General features: G+C 42.5%; 1 protein-coding gene and 1 long non-coding RNA gene across 2 annotated transcripts in view; one reads left to right on the top strand and one right to left on the bottom strand.

The window, feature by feature from the left end:
* The window catches only part of LOC148323836 (uncharacterized), a 45,577-nt gene extending 35,841 nt beyond the window's left edge, over nt 1–9,736 (bottom strand). Inside the window, exon 1 of the long non-coding RNA XR_015846460.1 lies at nt 9,445–9,736. This is a non-coding gene — a long non-coding RNA (uncharacterized LOC148323836). The remainder of the gene's footprint in view (nt 1–9,444) is intronic.
* A 4,997-nt stretch (nt 9,737–14,733) lies between these two features.
* cdk5r2b (cyclin dependent kinase 5, regulatory subunit 2b (p39)) lies at nt 14,734–17,997 on the top strand. Its single transcript, XM_088314775.1, has one exon. It carries the CDS (start codon nt 14,959–14,961, stop codon nt 15,817–15,819), a length of 861 nt encoding a protein of 286 aa, XP_088170901.1. The 5' UTR covers nt 14,734–14,958; the 3' UTR covers nt 15,820–17,997.
* Nucleotides 17,998–19,280: the final 1,283 nt, after the last annotated feature.

Below are 19,280 nucleotides of genomic sequence, written 5' to 3'. Positions count from 1 at the left end.
TAGTAAGGCCTCATTCCAAATTAGCCTCTCACCTGCTCGATTTAGGCTAACGATATATGCTAACGATTAAGTTTAACCTGGACCCCTGAACTACTGTAATTTAGTAAATTCATAAAAAAGAAAGTAATTTTCTTTTGCATTTGAAGTCCAACGTTCCCTCCCGTGTAAGCGAAATGCTTTATGAGACACACAAACGCATGTGACACAGTTTTACAGGCAGTCCTTGACTTAACTGGTCCTGGCTCTGATCGAGTTCACACCCCACATGTACCGTTTCCAAAATAACTTACTATCTGATATCTATTTCACAACACGCAGTTCTGTAAATTGTGGCTCGAGCACATGTCGCGGTTCTCCACGCAGTTCCGTGGCCGTTCCCCCAGCGATCCCTTGAGCGGCTCTCGCGGCGGTTTGCTCCGGAGCAGCTGCGCGCAGTCGCCGCCAAACTTCTTGGCCACTTGATTGTTCCGCTTCCAAAAGTCAACCAACCTCGGCAAATAGTGTAGAGCTTTTTCAAGGGATCCCAGGCTCTCGGGATCAAACATCCTCACTCGCAGGCAGGCAAACGAGGCAGGCAGGCAGCGGTCACCGCAGCTCATGGCCCCGGGGCCAGAGGAAACACCCTCCCTGTGGCTTCCCTCTCCTGACAAATATTAAAGACCTGCCTTTTCCCCTTTAGCTGTTTCCCCTCGCTATTTGCATGATGATAATGAAAAGGAAACGATTGAAAATGGGTTCGACACATTGTCGTGTCCTGTCGACTTGTCTTTGCCTTGCCTCCATCGCCCAGGCCGGCTTACAGGATTAGTGGACGTGTCTTCAAAGGCAAGGGCCACATGCTTATTACAAACACGGGGATAATTGCACCGAGGGCAAAGGACGAAAGACCTAACAACCTAAAATCACAGGACACTTTGCCGGCCGACGGATCGCTTCATTGTTACCTTTAACCGAAGCCTTTAGTTTTCTCTCAGCCATTACACGCCCCATAAAAGACTTGCGCCGGGGCACTCCTACCTTTTCTTCTCTCGGCAGAAAAAACATGCAAATGACATATTTCAGTGACGGAACACTTTGGTGAAGAAGTGGATAAAAATATTTGTCGGGACAACGTGTGCCTTTTGCTCAATTTTCTGTCATGAACGGGAAGGAGAGGTGAAGGTTTTTTTTGCGCCATTTTGAGCCACTAGGTGGCAGCACACTCTAAATTCGAACTCGGCCTCATTTTTGCTAAGTGACCACCAATGTCTCAATTCTCTCCCATCCTGCATTTTATGCCTACAGAAAGTCATTTGTGGAAATGAGTAACAATAAGTGACAGAATACAAATACATTTCCTAAAAATGTCACGTAAACAGGCCACGGTTAGCTTAGCATGCAGACTGTGACAAGTGCTTGCACAACACAAAGGAATAACATTGCGCAACATGTTATTAAAGAGTGATTGCGGTCTCTCGAGAGCAATGCTTTATTAATAAATTCTGACTTCTGCTCAAAGAGGACCTGAGAAATCTCACTTTTCTAAACTTTCGGGGCAGCAGCGTGTCATTCAATGAGAGGATTTTGGGAGCATGTCAGTAGGGAGTTTTTCTACACAATTTGGGCACAATACTTTTAAAGAAATTACTGAATGGTTTCGGTCCCGAATCGCTTAAAGAACCAATAATAGAATAGAAAGCCAGTAGGACTTTGAAGTCTACAGACTTGGGTCAGTTCGAGTTCAAAGCAAACATGGTGAAGCAACATTTAGCTGCTGTGCCGCATACAAATTGAATTACTGTGAGAAGAAGAAGAGAAGTTAAATTTGCTTCACGGGTAAATGATTTTAAATGCAGGTTAAAAACTATGCTTTTTTTTCTTTTGCTGCTTAAACACACGATAGGCCACAGCACTGTAAAAAATGATCCGGTAGTATTTACTTTTACTAGAAATGAGCTGAGGAAGACAAGCACACAGAGAGAGAGAGAGAGAAAACACCGCAAAGTTTGAAAATTGAGCTCATGTTCTCCTCTTGTGGGAGAACACATCTGGAGAGCAGGTGTCCAAGCCAGTTGTGCTTTCAAAAAAAAAAAGGAGATGGGAAATTGCGCCCTCCTTAGGTCTTTTGGAAGCGGTGCGCCTGAGTGTGAGGTTGCCGCAAGATGGCAACTTGTTCTAGTTTGTTAAGACATAAAACAAACACGATCTGCTTTCAGAAGACGTGGTGGATAGAAAAAGTCTACACACCCTTGTTTTGTTTTGTTTTTTCGTTATTTGAAATGTTTTCACAACTTATGTGACTTCCAAATTAAATTGAAAAAAAAAAACATTTTAAATATTTCTGAGTATACGAGTGAAATAATGTAGCAAAAGTGTGCACAACCCAAGTGTTGTCATGTTCAAAATTAACCAATCACATTCAAACATATGTTAAATGACAGTCAGCACGCACTTGTCGCCATTTAAAGAGCTTCTAATTAACCCTAAATAAAGTTTGGATGTTCTGGTCGGCTTTTCCGAATCTTGCTTCACAGTCCAGTAGAAACCTGGCTGTTTTGGAATTATTCTTCACGTTAATGGTGGGAAAAATTTTGAGATTATTTCTTTTGGTCTCATCACAAAATGCTGCCATTTGAGCAGGGGTGTGTAGACTTTTTATAGCCACTGCAAGTGGTGCATGATTCATGTGAATATGAAATTGTTTTTTTTTTTTTACATTTGATGGACTATCAACTGAAAATCGCTTTGATTTGTTTACAGCCAATTGATACAATTCTTTCCTTCTTCTGCACTTTTGGATTATAACTCCAACTGGTAATGAAGTCAATAGTTTAGATTTCTGGTTTCAAACTTCTGACACCGATGACCTTCAGATGAAAAAGCAAAGCATGAATGCACATCAGCATGTTAACCTCCGCTCTCCACGCAAGACCTCACCGCTAACGTCCGAGCGTGTGTCTTTCTACCGACGCTATTTGATGTCCTAAAAAGGCCTGAAGAATTACCCTTTTCTTTGCACATCACAGGGATTATTCTCAAATGGCGTCATGTACGCGCCAATTACTTGAATCAGCCCTGGGCCTTTGTGCACCAATCAAATGGTTTTTTTTTCCTGCTAATTTGATCCGAGGATCGCAGATGGTTGCGAGTATGTTTGTTTGTGCATGACTTGCAATGGAAATCGGTTTGCGATAAGATGGCCCTCATCGGAACGGCGTCGTTTGATATTTTAACATGTCAGTGGTTGGCTGAAACCAGAATTGAGTGTCCACCCCCCCGCACATCCTACCGCCATCGCTTTTCTATCTTGTTCAAGTTCTCTCATACTGTCAGCTCTCTCCAGGTAAAGCCGTTTCACATGACTCCAAACCAGGCCCCGTCAACGTTTTTTAGGTCAAAGACGAAAAAGTCAACCAGTCACTCGCAAGTTCACAATATTATTAGTTGGTATCTGATCTCCAGAGATCTAAAAGGAGATTTTTCACAAAAGCAAAAATACCGAGAACAAGCATGTAACGGTCAATAAACGACTGGACCGCGACAAGGAGCTGAATGATTCAGCAAATATTTCCGAAGGTAACCAAGTCAAATGTAGCCAAAATATTTGACACAGTTGTCGGCATAAAGAGGTTCAAGTTTGCGATCAAAGTGAACATAAAATAAAGAGAATTACATTTCAATAAAATAATCAAACAACCACATCACGTTTCCTTTAAGTCTGCTAGCTTAATGCTAACACATACTGGGAAATGCCATAGACGGGCTAACAAATAGCATCTATCTAGTGGTGTGTTATGACAAACGCAGCAAGAATCATGATGCAACACCGGTTTCATTCTTTATATTCCTTTATGAAGCTGGTGGTGTTGTAAAGTACACTTTAGTTTTTAAAAAATGTTTTTTGGGGGCGGGGGGGGTACTGGAATAGGCTAATGACAATTTCATTCAATTCAAAAGGCTTACTTATTCTAATTTAATCGTTGCTGTTCCGGGATTGTGTCGCAATGTTCAGCGGCCAGTCGGCTGCACTGGACATCTTTTTAGCAGCTGACGATGATGATGACGCCGACGCCGCCGATGACGATAATGTTACTGTAAGTCCAGCGTGTTGGGAGCCAAGCCTCGCTCCGCCTGGCCATGTGGTTTATGTTGTTTTTGTCAGTGGAGCCCGAGCGCTGGGGAAACTACTGTCTGCTTCCATGAGGAAAACACAAGAGTGGGCCAGATTGGAGATTTCTTTGGTGCCGCATAAACGGCAAACGCCGTAGGTTTTCAAGTCGCTTTGATTGAAGAAACTAGACAAAAAAAAAACAAAGTATGGCCTGCTAAGCTTTCAGGAGATTGTAGGTGTCGCGATCGCAGTCGGAGAGTTCTGGTCATCTTAGAAGACGTTTCGACACATCTCTCAACCGAGCAGGTCCAGTTCATGCAGCCTCAGATGAAACTTTGTCCTGTACTGCCCTCACAGACCGGTACAAGTAAATTAGCGCTGCTTTGTGCCGTCGACTGAAATTGACAACAAAGTGCCCTCGGGCTGGCGTTGCGAACGTCACAAGATCAAATCCAGCAACAAACGGGTCAGCTGGGACGTTTGCCAAGCGAGCCCGAGGGCATTTTGATAGCAGGCTCAGTCGACAGCAGAAGGCTGTGCTTTCATTTGCATTTGAGAGTGGAGACAAGGGCTTGATTTTTCACAATTTTGAAAACTCATTTTAAATCATCTGATTTTTTTTTTTTTTAATCACACTTAATTTGTCAATGCAGATGAACACAAACAGGATTGGTTCACCATCGAGGAAAATAAAGCCTTTATCATTTATAAATGTATCAATCTTCTCATACACGCTCCGTCATGCGCTTTGTCTTGGCCACACCCCCTCGTCCGCCCTCACACACATGCGCGAACACTCAAAGAGATGACGAATGTGCCGCTTAAGCAACGATGACTTGACAACACAACGCAACTAAACCCAAAAACCACGGCGAGCATGACGATTAGCCTCGACGTGGCCTGATATTATCATATCGCTGCCTCGTTTATTCAGAAGACGAAGCGCTGAAAAACAAAAGAAAAAAAAAGCCAAAGGTAACGTTTGGGTTCACTGGAGGACAAATGTGACCCATGAAAGCTGCGGGTCATGGGAAGTTGCAGCTCTTGGCCTGAGCGAAGAGCAGCGCTGCGAACAGGTCCGGAGTGGAGGATGTTTGTAAAAAAAAAAACCTCCACCGCCAAGACCACAGCAAAGAGCGCCACTCAGTCACCGCGCCGTAGCACATCATGACCAGTCTGTGCGCGTGTGCGTGCATTGATGAGGCACAAGAGAGAAGCTGGGGAAAAAAAAAATGTTGGCGGCTTGATTTGATTTGATTACGTCCATTCGAAGATGGCAATCAACTGGGCTTCATTCTGTGCTTTGGTGCCTTTGATGTCGGCTCACTCTCACACGATCGGAGCAAACCGAGGCTAACATCAACTTGTTTCGGTGCTAATGCTATGTAAAACGACAGATGATTGATAAAGCTCATGCAAGGACCTCATCATGTCGTTTGAAAATTAATAAAAAATAAATTCATGTATGTACACATTGTTCGGGAATTTAATACAAAAAAAATACACTTATTTGAACACAAACAGTAGCACCATATGCAGACGGAGAATAGAATAATACTCGCAGGCATATATTCTTTATCCTCTGCGGAAAACTGGCTAATATGCTGCTTCCATTGCTGTATTTCTTATACTGCCTCCTAGTGGTCACCAGAGGCAGCAGCACAATGCCACTCAATGACCATGATGCACAAATGGTTTAAATTGTAATTATGTATGTTATTGTTGAATTTTTTTATCAAATGAATTACTGGGGAGTGCTGTGTTTTTTCTGAAAAATACTTTTATTTAAAAAAAAATGTTTTTTGGGGGGGAGCACTGGAACCAATTATTGGTTTCACTGAGGAAAGTTGACTTGGCAGACGAGAAACGAATTAAACGTCAAGGCACCGCTGTCCTCAAAGTAAAAGTACCTTGAGTACTTTGCTTCTCCCCGCCGCTGCTTTCTTGACGTCGCCTTTGTCTGTGGCTTTCGATCGCTCTCATTTAGGTGGCGAGGAAACATGTGGAAATGCTCGGTCACTGTTCGAGCTGGGAAAAGCGGCGGAACGGCGACTGCGAGCGATTGTGGCGCCCGACCGCAAGTCACACACATGGCACAGAGACGCACACGCATGACACGCATGCAAATGTTTGACTTGATACCGTGGAAACGGCCCATGTTTGCGCGAGCGCGCGATCGTTTCGCTCGCTCTTTAATTGCGGCCCAAATGTTTTCAGATGTTCCGGCGCGACTGATCACTCAGGGGCCCCAATGGGCCCCGTCATGTCCTCCCAAACCACATCAAGTGAGGGGGGGGGGGGGGGGGGGGAGTCCAACGGGGAAAGATAGCGGCCCGCCACCGCGAGGTTGAAGTCCACCTTGAGGGTGGCGCTGCAAACACAACAGTCGTCGTGCCGCTTGTTGTGGAATACAAAATAAAGGTCTTGAATTGTGATGTTTTAAGATGTGATGTAGTGCTTGACGTAGCTGCCTTTCACGCATTTTAGGTTTCATTGCCACATGGTAGTCACGGATATGAACAAACTTATGAATGTATTTGAAGTTGATTTTAGGTAATTAAATAATGTTAATATTATTAGTTTTACAAGAGTAGTGGTGACCAGGGCAAATGTGAAACATTTTTCAATATACAATTTTATCGAATACATTTTTTTTTTACTTTAAATTTTAATTGATTTTTTTTTTGTTTTGTTTTGTTTTATGGGTTGAGGTCAGGGCTCTGTCAAATTTTTTCAAACAAAAATAAAATGACAATTTTTAATTTTTTTTCTTAATCGATTGAGCGTCCTATTTGTATTCAATATTTACTTTCGTGTCATCTTTTTTTAATCATTTTTTCTTTTAATTTTTTTTACGATAGTGTCTTGACCATTAGGTACTGACTTCATACAGAAGATTTGATATATTTTTCCATTTATTTTGAATTTATGGTTTATTTTGAGTTGAAATTTTAGTTTGTTTTTATTTTTTCATACTTTTTGTATTTTTAAATCTTTTTTTAAACAAAGTTTTAATTTTTAATTTTCCATTTTTATTCAAGTTTAATGATTGGATTTGTGTGTTTTTTTGCAACAGTAATGTATCAATAATTAATAAAAATGTTCCCATATGCATTTTAATTTTATTTTCCAAATGTACATTTGATTTTCCTTTTGATGCCGCAAACAGTAGCAGCACGTTGAACTGCTTTGGTCTTTCCCCTGCTCCGCCATGTTTCAATTTGCGCTGGGACTTCTGAAATAACTACTTTGGCAAGTGCTTAATCTCCCTAATGAAAAGTGTCCAGCACATATTCTCCGCACCTGTTGAAGCGATGGGAGCTGAGTGTGGGCGTAGCAAAGCCGCATTCCAGTAATAGAGCCTTTTGGTTGCTTTGATTTGTTTTCCTTGGCTGGCTCGTCAGGCCCTGGGTGAGCACCCTGCTGGGGCACATCATGGGAGCGTGCACGGCTTGCTGTCATGTCTTCCAGCATCAGTGCAGAGAGAGAACGGGGGTGGGGGGGCACCATCCGTTTACGGATGCTGTACTGCCATCTGCCGCAGGGAACGTTCCATTAGCATAGAAAGGAAGCCACTGTAAAGCAAACTTTACAGCAGTATATTAAGTTGATGTTATGCCTCTTAGCCACACCTCACGTTTTAACAGATTAAGCCCATTTTTTCACACGAAGTACCACTTTAAAAAAATTAATAGGCAACCACCATTATGAACAACATTCAAATTCAGTAGCATCGTGGGCCCAAGTGTTTGTAAAAAATTCTATTTGTCTATTTGTCACAGCGCTTAAAAAAAATTATGGGGGAAAAAAAAAGGAAAAACTCTATGATTAATTATTAATTAATATTATTATAATTATGATGATTATTTTTTTAACATTTATTTCTCCGAACGTTATCTCTGTACCCTTCCGGCCTTATTCATAAAAATTGTAACCCAGACCCCACAAATGTACTCACATTCTGTAGCAACAGGCGCCATCTAGTGGCAAAGTAGTAAATTATTCTGCTTGTCACCGTACATCACTGGCATTAATAAGTCAAAGATACAATATTTGCAGCAAATGATCATTTGTAGACCAATTAAGTGAAATTGAATAAGCACACTGCTGACAAGGAAGTTTAGTTGTGTTTGTCTACTTGAGGGCACCATGGTGCAATCGTGGTTAGCGTGCGTCTCAGTGGTCTGAGTGTGAATGCTTGTCTTTGCACCCCGTGATTGGCAGGCTACCAATGCAGGGTGTACCCCGCCTCTTCTCCAAAGTCACCCGGCGGGCTATTTTGGAATCAGGTCGCAGAAGGAAGGTTGAGGGAGGGCAAGCCAGCTGGCTCCCAGCTGCAGCAGTGTGACTCTCACCCTAATCTCGCGGCTCAAGGAAATTCAAACAGCCACGAGCGCCATATGACTGGAAGAGTTTTTTTTTTTTATTTCACAGCAGTAAGAATGGATATTGAAAGCATTTCATTTATCTGTAGCAAGTGATGACGCGCAAATTAAGGTTGGCCGCATGTTTGTCAAGGCTTAATGTTCAGTTTTAAATGTAGATGGGATTATATTAAAAAAATGTAGATAACACTTTGGTTGAAATATACCCAGAAGACAAAAATCCCAGCATACGCCGTGAGCGAAACACAAAACATCTGCTGTGCATATTGCGTGATCCTAGCGAGAGGTTAGTGTTAAATGGTCATCCTCACTTGAGTCTCTTGTCTTCTTTTCGCTTGTGGGCTGACTCTGGAGCTCCTACGGAGCATCAAAGCCTCCAACGTTCACTTCCTGTGGAGCAGGAAACTCCCGATAGTGTCAACACGTTGGATCGCAGTCGGCGTGTGAACTTTGGGATTATCTACTGTAGCGTAGACTTGGGGGAAATTGGGATGTTGAAAGTAACATCCGAAACTAAGTTTCAGTCAACACTATGCGATGTGCCCGCTTTATTATTTTTGGGGTTATTTTTTTACCCATTACCCTGTAATTTCCAGACTACAAGCCGCTCTGCAGTATAAATCACATTTATGGCATTTATGACTTTTCCAAAGTTCGTCATCAAAAACAGACAGTTCTCCTTGGAATACATTTATAACGTTATTAAAAAAATAAAGAACAGGCTGTATAGCTGAATGATATTCTAACACAGTCAAGGTTATTTCAAATATATAAAAATGAACCTGAACCGAAAAGGTGTTCAGTGTTAATGTTTTTGGGACATCGTCACATCGCTGTCCGTGCTCTCATAAAGAGGCACTTACGTTGCATGAAGTTGAAGCACCAAGAGGGTCCTCTAGCAAAGTTCTTTATATTCTTACCTGAGCATGGAGACGTACCGTAACTGCACTGTTGGTTGACAAAACTCACCCGCAGCACGTTGTTTAAGCAGTCATTGGTGAGCTCGTTCCTCGAGTTGTGGTTATCGAAGCTTTCAGTTTCGCAGTTTGTTTTCTTCAGTGAATAAATAAAATACCCTTTTCGCTTTCCTCATTCACTTCTATCTTTCTCTCTGCTGCTAGATTACGATTTTCACATGCAAATTTCACTACATGCATTTTTGAAGTCCGAAGAATTTGATTCTCTTGAAGGGCATTTGTGATCAATCGTTCGTGTGGTGGGGTTGGACCGGAAGTGACGTCATATTGGATAAACACGCGGCCGAAATTGTGGCCTTCGGGAGAGTGCAACCTGTGAATTTGGACAGTCCTTAAAAAGAGTAGGAGATATTGGTGCACAAATTCAGAGTGCCCTCTCGTGGCTGTCTGTAGAATTACATTTGTTTTCATGTATAAGTCGCTTCAAAGTATAAATCACAAAACCAGTCACGATGATGTAGTTCAGTGAATGACAAACGGCATGCAAAAAAAAGCCACTGAACATTTAACTCGACCCATGCGACGAGAAAAATGAAAAATGTTTACTTGAGAGCACAGGACAGTCTAATGTTTACAATATGGATCGATGGATGAATAGATGAATGGACCGGTGTGAGTGAGTGCTTCAAAGTGAAGACAAGAGCGCTCTCTTGTGGTGGGAAAAGGAGAAGGCCCAAATGCCTGACTGCATTTAAATTTGATGTTTCTATAAATATAGTCATGTGAAATCTAAACATTGACATTCATAACACATAATTTTTAGAGTGCTTTTATTGGGTTGCTTTCTGTTGTGGAAGAGACTTCCAGAGGCTGCAGGGCATTATCAGATACACTCAAGCCCATTCATCAAAAAATCCAAAAAGCACAAGTTTCAGTCACTTGCAAAATTTCACATCCCCTCACAACAAAAACAACAATAGCAGCAACAGTGCACCCGTGCGTGCACACATGTGTACAGGTGAGCATCAGATGATGTGTGCTTGAGTGTGTTGCTCCAGATAAGCGCTTCAAAGCTTAGCAATGCTTATCGTGCCTTGTTCTAATTATAGCAGTGATCCTGGACAGGACAGGACAGGACAGGACTGCAGTCGGCTGGAACATGAGATCGAGAAAGGACCTGCATCCAAACACTCGGGCTGTGCCATGTTGTGTTAGGGAGATCATTGCTTTGATCAGTGAATGCATTTTAAGACGGTGTTTTATTATGAAGGCCTCTTTCATAGTTTTTTTTTTTTATGTTTTTTTTGTTCTGTTTTTTTTATTCCTCTCTGGCCGCGTATAAAACTCGTCATGAGACATCTTTATTCTTTACCTTTCGACCCAGCATTATTCTAGTGTTTGATGCCATCTGCTGTATTTGTGTTAGTATGAATTCATTGATTAATTAATAGTTAACTTATAAATAGATTATTTACCTGGTTAACAATTACTCGTTGTTACAAATTAACGATTCGTTTCTATGATTATTTTAATATTTTTTTATAAGGGTGATGTGCTTAGCATTGCATGCAATTAACGTTACATACCATGTGGCTATTTCATGTATCTGACGATTTTATACGAAAAACTCAGTCATTAAGATGCAGAAAAAATTGATAATTGTGGTGGATGGGGGGGCATATGACTTTAGTATTATTAAAACGGTGTTATAACTAAGTTATAACGGTGTATTACCAAAAAAAAGTGAGTATGAACTATTAACATCGGGCTAAAGATACAACAGATAGAAAAACTCCTCCATTCCTCAGTCACCAACATGAACAACCAGAGTAGTGGCAATGAAACGCCACTGAGGGGCAGACTTACTGCAGGAAACAGATTGTGAAAGGAGCGAAATAGCCTCCAGCATGTCGTGGATTGGATCTATGCACACTCCAGCTAAAATGATCATCTTTCCATTTGCATTCAGCTCAGTCAGCAGTGCGTGTGGATAATGCAGACATTATCATATTGATGATTAGGCCAGCTTGTCAGCATGTGCTGAACTGACTGCATGCATACATTATTTGAATTGTGTGGGTGGAGGATGGATGGAAGGGATGCGATGAGGCAGCTACAGTACGTCTGAAATGGATCATTTTGACTGCTAATTATTCGCGGTGATTTGTTCTCATGTTAACTAAGCACTGATTAATTTGATATAGTGCAAGAGTAAATTACAGTTCAGTGGCATGTGACCACACGGCAACAACATGCCGAATGGCATTTGTGAATAATTCTTGCTAATTGCATGTTTTATCGTTGCATGTGTGTTTTTCTTACTTGCTTGTTGTGCATCAATTTGCTATCCCTATGTTAAGTCAGTGTTTTGTTTTGTTTAGTGACGACCCTGAAAATGGCAAGCACTGTCAATCAACTAAGGCTGGGAAACTATATAATCGTGATAAGTGATTGTGCTTAATTTTTCTACTCTTTTCCTGCTCTGCTTTCGTTTGTGTAGCATGCTATATAATAGATTCGTCGCAGTTTGTCAGGTTTTTTACCTCCAAAAAAACAACATTGGCTCATAAAATTGGCCGTAACGCAACTTGTTCGATTAGAGTCCTCTTTTTTCGAACGCGAGTCTCTCCTTTGAGGCATCTCTTAAAACAGCGAGCACTTCCCTCTAGTGGTCGGAGTGCGACATTACAGCATAATGTCACCATGTTTCCTTTACCTTCATTGTGTTATTTTGGGGATTTTTCTTTATTTATCGTAAATTTGAGCTTTAAAGTTCAACTTGAAAAAAATGCAGTATTTTCAATTTATTTTACACTTCAAGTGCTCTTTCATTTTCTGTACAGATGCTTTAAAACTGACACCTGAAATACTTAAAATTCAAGCTGTCCTAGCATTTGTGAGTCTCCATCCACTAAGCTTCTTCAAATGTTTTTACCGTTTCCTAATGAACAAATAAAGCATGAATGAAATGATACTTCCTCTCCACCTTTTTAAATCTGCTGTTTGAATAGAATTAGAATTAGAATTAGAAATCGGCCACCTTGATGCTTCATCTCAGCGCCACATTGAGAATATGCATTATGCTCGGTCACATCCCTCTGTCGTCTTTTGTCTGACCGCGATGAAAGAGTTGTCTGTCGTCTGTCCCGGTGTGTGTGTGTTTGATGTGGGAACACGTGCAGCCCAATCAAAACGGTCTTATGTGAATTTATAGGCCATCTTCCGTACAGTTTTTGATTGCTGCTCAATTTAAAAAAGGTGGCCGGAGATGATTGGGACGGCAGCTAACTGTCCCAAGCGTCTGTACATATTTTAATTCCATTACTCACCATTCCAATTGATTGCTTGCCTAAATATTATTAAGTTGATGTACCATAAGAGTCCAATATTCCAGCTGGTAATGATGTCATCAGATGATGTCGACATCTGTGCAGCCGTGATGTCACCGACTGGCCCAAACAAGCTGAGCTTTGACAGAAAGCCTCCAAAAATCATTTTAGAGAGATTGATTTAACAATTCCTGAAATTGGCTTCACTATCCAAATTTGCATTATTTTTCCAACAGTGCACGGAGCTCGCTTAAACAAAATGTGTGATCTGAAATCGCTCAGCTCAATGTCCGGCCTGTGGGACACGTTCAAACCGAGGCAGTTTGCCTCCACTGTCAAGAAAAAGGTCCGCAACCTTTCAGCCGTGTCCAACGTCAAGCAGATTGAATTTATATACGAACCGAAGCAGTTTACGACAAATATGAAGTCAAAGGTGAAGAAAGCAGCCTTGTTTTCCCACCTGAATGAGAACGCTTCAATGAGCAAATGGAGGGAGGTTGCATCTACTTACAGGACACAAATGTGGAAGTGGCTTCAACGAGCGTAACATCCCAGCTCCAGCGTGGAACAGCCGTCCACCTCAGGGAGCTTCAAATTTGGCTTCAATGTCTCGACTAAATCGGACAACGCTTGTCGGAGAATCTTTGGATATCTCATCCTCTACCATTTCTACAAAAAAACACGCTCTGATCTGACTTGATTGGACAGTTTGGGGTCAAATCATGTCTCAATGAAATAAAATGTACACTGATGCGAGTGGACTTCAGCTTCCTCGCATGCCACATGAGTATTTATCACCACAAATTTGTGCTGTTCGACACAAATATGCGAGGTTCCTAACAGGCTGGACATTTCTGGCTCGTGTTTGCATTTTATGAGCACATGGCGGATCTTCACATAGCAACACTATGCAGGTTGTCTGGACTGATTAAAACTCATTCACTCCATATGATTCTGTGAACAAGAGCCGCACTTTAGATCGCGTGTCTATATTGTGTTTATGGAATGGAAAGTGTCCGTCAGTAGCTACGTAACATCCCAAGCTAATTGGATTGGCCCTGGAATTCCCTGAGACACGCATCCACGCCTGTAATCTGCACGTCAGATTAAAGACGGCCTACTACACGGAATCCCGACGGGAGGAAACCATTCAAGAGTTTGACTGACAGAATTATGTAAGATTAAAATGACATGGTCAGAATTGGGGAAAAAATATTTTTCAGATTCTGAAACTGGTGAATTAATCATGAACTGGTTTGGGTCGTGAACAGATTAAGTAAATGCAAATTGTATATAAAGGCAGTAGGGCTCGGCGGTTTGTAGACGTGGGGCAATTAGTGTCGCCCAGGTTTCAAAGCAAACATGGTGCATGGAGCGGCATTTTGCTGTTATGCTGCACACAAATGCAATACATTGCCAACAGAAGTGAAGTCAATTTATTAAATCCAGGTGAAAAAAATACATACAAATGATTTATTTTATATTTTTTATTTATTTTTTGGTTGTGTGAAGCACATGAAGCCATCTTGTGTATGAAATGTGCAATATAAATACATTTGTTATGCCTTCCCAACAATTCTTCAGAAAACATTCGTTATATGAAAAGTGATGTGCAGTAATTAATTCCTAAAGGATGGATCTTCAATTTAACTGCAAGCAAAACCAAGAAACCCCCCCAAAAAATATAACAAAACAGAAATGAACACCACTATAATGCAATATAAATACTCCTGTGCAGATTTATTTATTTATTCATTGATTTATTTAGCTCCAGGCACATAACTGGTGTGCTTGCATGCACCATTATCTTTCTTTAGCCATCTCATTATGGGGAAAGAGGCCCAAAAATAGTCCGGTAATGAGTCTCAAGGTAAAGATAGAACAGGAGCTAAAAGAGTGCAGGTCACGTCTATGTAGGCTATCAATGGCTGCACTTGAGTCCACTGGGTGATTGGATCAGTCAGCAGCTCCCTCATTGGCTGCCCGCCCCTTCAATCAAGAGGCTGCGCGAGCCGGTTCGTGCAAACCGGAGACTAATCGCGTTGTGTGCAAGCATCCGACGCAGTCTTCGTTCTCAAGCGGAGCCTACATCGCTTCGGAACCGACGTCGAGCCTGTTGATGGATCCCATCAGGTCGTCGTGACTCTTCCACGCTTGTTTCCGCCCCTGCCTCGCCCCCCCACGCCGCAGCAGAAGCATCTCTTGCTGTCACCTTCGCGGCTCTTTCCTCCGCAGTGATGGGCACCGTCCTCTCCATCTCGCCCGCCACCAAAAAGGCGATCGAGGCCGACGACAAAAGCGACAAGAGCCTCAAGCGGCCATCCATGTTCGTGTCGCTGTCTTGGAAGAAGCTCGTGGCCAGCTCGGCTAAGAAGAGCGCCAAGAAGGTGACCCCGAACCCGAACCCGAACCCGATTCCGCCGTGCGCTCAGGTGGCCCAGCGCAACAGCGACAACATCCGGAAATGCCTTCAAAACGAGGAGCGCAAGCAGCGAGCCCCCATCCCGGTGCCGGTGCCCACCGTGCCCACGCAGAACCACATCAACAACACCAACAAGCCGCCGGCGGTGCAGAAGCAAAGCAGCAGCCCGTCTGTGGTTTCCCCGCGGCGGATAGTGATCCAGGCGTCCACCGGGGAGCTGCTGCGCTGCTTGGGGGACTTCGTGTGCCGCCGTTGCTACAAACTGAAGGAGTTAAACAGCGGCGAGGTGATCCTGTGGTTCCGCAACATCGACCGGACTCTGCTGCTGCAAGGCTGGCAGGACCAAGGCTTCATCACGCCGGCCAACGTGGTCTTCGTGTACCTGCTGTGCGAGGACACCCTGGACGAGAGCGTGGCCAGTGCGGCCGAGCTGCAGGGCGCCTTCCAGACCTGCTTGTACCTGGCCTACTCCTACATGGGCAACGAGATCTCCTACCCGCTCAAGCCCTTCATGATCGAGGCCAACAAGGACGTGTTCTGGGAGACCTCGCTGGGCATCATCGAGCGGCTCAGCGGCAAAATGCTGCAGCTCAACGCGGACCCGCACTTTTTCACCGAGGTCTTCCAGGAGCTGAAGAGCCAGCGGGACTGCAGCGAGGCCAACCTGGACCGCTGATACTCGTGTAGGCCAGCACAAATACGAGAATCGGAGGGGGGGGAAAAACAACGCAGAAAGGCGGCTTTGAATGTAAAGGCCAATCCGAAAAAGGTTGGATATCGCTAATGCGACATTAGTGTGTTTTAGACTGCAGGAGAATTAACTACTCGTGCATGCCATCAATGGTGCATTGTCCTCCCGCTTTTTTTTAATTACAAACACATCTAAATGCTAATTGATTTCATTCATAATAAGCTGGCTTTCTGGCGCAGAGAGTGCTCGAGGACCAGAATTGCGGTTGAGCGCACACACAGGCTGAGCTGTCCAAGGTGCTGACCTCTGCATTACCCCCCCCCCCTTTCACCCCCTATTACAGGGGTGCCTTGAGATACGAGATTAATTCGTCACCACGCTCCAAGATCAAAACATTTGCGTCTCGAATAATCTTTCTGGATGGAAACGTTGTTAAGATGTTCCAGCCTCTACCCAAATAACGTTTTTTTTTTTTATAGACATGACATAATTATGATTAATTAATTGTAACTTAGCCATCATAAGACAGCCATGTAAACACAAACCACGAAGAATAGTTTAAAAATTACTGCGACTCACTCGGATGCTGTAATAATCTTTTTTCAGAGGATAAAGAATATATGCCCCTTTGTATTGTGATATTGCGTGTTTACACGTGTAGCATTTGTGTACCCCCATTACGTGTTAGCATTAAACTAGATGAAGGCATGTGAGTTGCATTCACACCCACCAATTAAGGAAAAACAATTAAAAATACATTTAAAAAATGAGGCTGAACAACCACTCATATCATGAAAAAAAAATAGTAAATCTGGTCACTTGTATCTCAAGGCGCCACCGTATTTATAGCCACATTACAATCATCAATGCAACCTTTAGCATAATATGCTTATTAAATTCTTTTCAGTCAGCTGTTTGGAGAACAATACACGGATTGGATTTAAAAATAGAATTTTAAGATGTGAAACAGCCACACTGCTGAATGGCCATTCCATCGTAAGAGGAGGATTTCACGCAAAGCACCTGGTCAAGGTCTGTTGAAATTGCAGTTGATTGTCTTTATCTACAGTGGTGCCTTGATATACAAGTTGAATTTGTTCCATGGCAGCATTTTCATCTCATTGGAATGTATTAACATTTGCGCTACGCAAACCGCAAGTGGGGAAAATGCGGGCCCGAAACACGGCTGTCCCTAATGTTTTGTCCCTTTTTGTTCTTCTGCGTGGGTTGTTCGTACTTTGCCACCAACTGAACTGTCCTGCCACTGCAAGGATACCAACTGAATTGGTGGTGTCTGAATGTTGTCAAGTTTACTGCTGCCATCTAGTGGTGGCGGTCTGAAGAGCACTGCCAGATTTTTGCTTGTATCTCAAAGCAAAAAAAATCAAATAAAAAATGTGTCCAAGGATCTCGAAAAACTTATCAAGCTCGTATCTTAAGGCACCACTGTACTGCGAGGAATGTATTTTTCTTATTTTTTTTGACAATCTCATACGTGCCAACGCTTTCATTGTCTTTGCCTGCGCCGATATTGTTTACATCGTTGATATTTGACATGATTTTATTTATGGGCCAAGCGTGACAAAAACACACACATGAATGTCTTTTTGTTCGGTTTTGTTTTGCTAACTGACAATATGTAAATAGTGAATGTGAGTCTTGACTGTCGTATCATTTGCACACGTGTGTCCGTTTCTGAACAAAAGTATCGCACGCCTCCGAGAGCAACGTTACACATGGACAACAAAGAGTAGCTCGGCAACATTAGTTCTGTAGAACGCTCATCATCGTTTGTATGATGTCGTGTTGTGACGTCATCGCTCCGAGTGGAATGTCATGCTGCTCTGTTTTGCACAGCCGTGAACAAACCTTGGATGTTTTGCGCACGATTCCTGTTCATGTACCAAAAGATTCCTCCCAGACGCCGGATGATTTGCCACTAACTTATTGAATTTGCAGCTATGAATTAAGGACGATCACCAGTGAACTCGGCATTTTGTACAGCTCGTTTTCCAATCCGCTGGAAAGTGTTCATTCACGTGTCGTTCGGCCGGCGCGATACACACTCGTAGTGAAGCGCATCTCGCTACATGTTTATACAGTCAATGGTCAGTGAAGTTATTGTTTATGGTGACCAGGGTGAAATAAATTTCCTTTCAAAGATTGTGTCTCGCACTTTTCTTTGGTGGCGCCGTACACACTGGACTGCTGCAAAATGGATGCCACATGCGTCACTATTGTGGAGTCTTCAAGCAAATCAGTCAAGAAAACAAATTGACACTTTTGTGAGCCTTTCTGTTATATGTGTGAGAGCATTTCATTCGTTCGTGTGAGAGTTGTTTTGATCGTGTGTATGAGAGCTATTCAGTCGTTCATAAGGAGAAATAATTCAGTAAAGCGAGAGAGCTTTCCATTCTTCGTGTGACTGTTTCAGTAGTGTGTGTGAGAGCTTTTCGGTATAGTGTATTTAAAAAAATTCAATAGAGCCTGAAACAATTTTAGTACGTCGATGTGTGAAAGCTGTTTCGTAGTGTATGTAAGTAAAAACGGGAGGCTTTTTCAGAGTGTGAGAGCCTTTTCTGTAGTTTATGAGCAGAAAGAATTCAATTAAGTGTCAGATTGTTCAGTTATTTATTTTATTATTGTTATTTCAGTTGTGTGTGAGAGCAAAAAAAAACATAGTGTGAGCATTTCAGTAGTGTGAATTACAGCATTTCAAGTGTTTGTGAGAGAATTTCGGTAGTGTGTGTGAGATTATTACAGCAGTGTTAGAGTTTTTCAGTGGTGTTTGAGCAAAAAATAATTTTCCTGTGACAGTTGTTCTCGCAGTTGTATATGAGAGAATTTCTGTAGTGTGAGATAATTTCAGTAAAAAAAACTGTAGCATGTGAGAGTGTCAGGAGTCTGATCAAAAAAAAAAAAAACTTGAACTGAGAGAACATTTCAGTCGTATGTGTGAGTCTTATCAGTGTTATGAAAGCATTTCAGAATGCGGTTGTTTTGTGCAAATAAAAAAAATTGTGTGTGAGAGCATTTGAGCTTTGTTGATGAAAGGCAATCCTGAAGTTGCTCCTGTGAATGGATTTTCGTGAATGAGGATGTCTCGTCCATGTGGGCCGGCCTGGCGACTTCCTCCATCTGATTGGCTACATTCTGCTGCAGTCTCACATCTCTCGCTCACTCGCTCTCTCTCTCTCTCTCTCTCACACATTTTCTGTTCACAAGGGACCTGTGGTTTCTATTTACAGAGCAAAATGGAAGCTGTGACAACCAAGAAAAATGAGAAAGTAGAACACAGAAAATTTCCCAGTGCCCTTTTCAGGGAGATCCTTCAATCTCTAAATCCGAGACGTGAATGCGTGTTGAATACTTGTTGAAGGCTGCTGGTTCTCGCCTCGTTTTGCTGACTTCATTGCAGATCCTGCAGCAGTCTTATGTAAGAGGCG

Source organism: Idiotropiscis lumnitzeri, chromosome 14, assembly GCF_059441095.1.
Source record: "Idiotropiscis lumnitzeri isolate Australia: NSW breed Sydney's pygmy pipehorse chromosome 14, RoL_Ilum_1.0, whole genome shotgun sequence".
Lineage (NCBI taxonomy): Eukaryota > Metazoa > Chordata > Actinopteri > Syngnathiformes > Syngnathidae > Idiotropiscis > Idiotropiscis lumnitzeri.
Note: the sequence above shows the minus strand (reverse complement) of the source record. Positions and strands in the feature narration are given on the sequence as shown.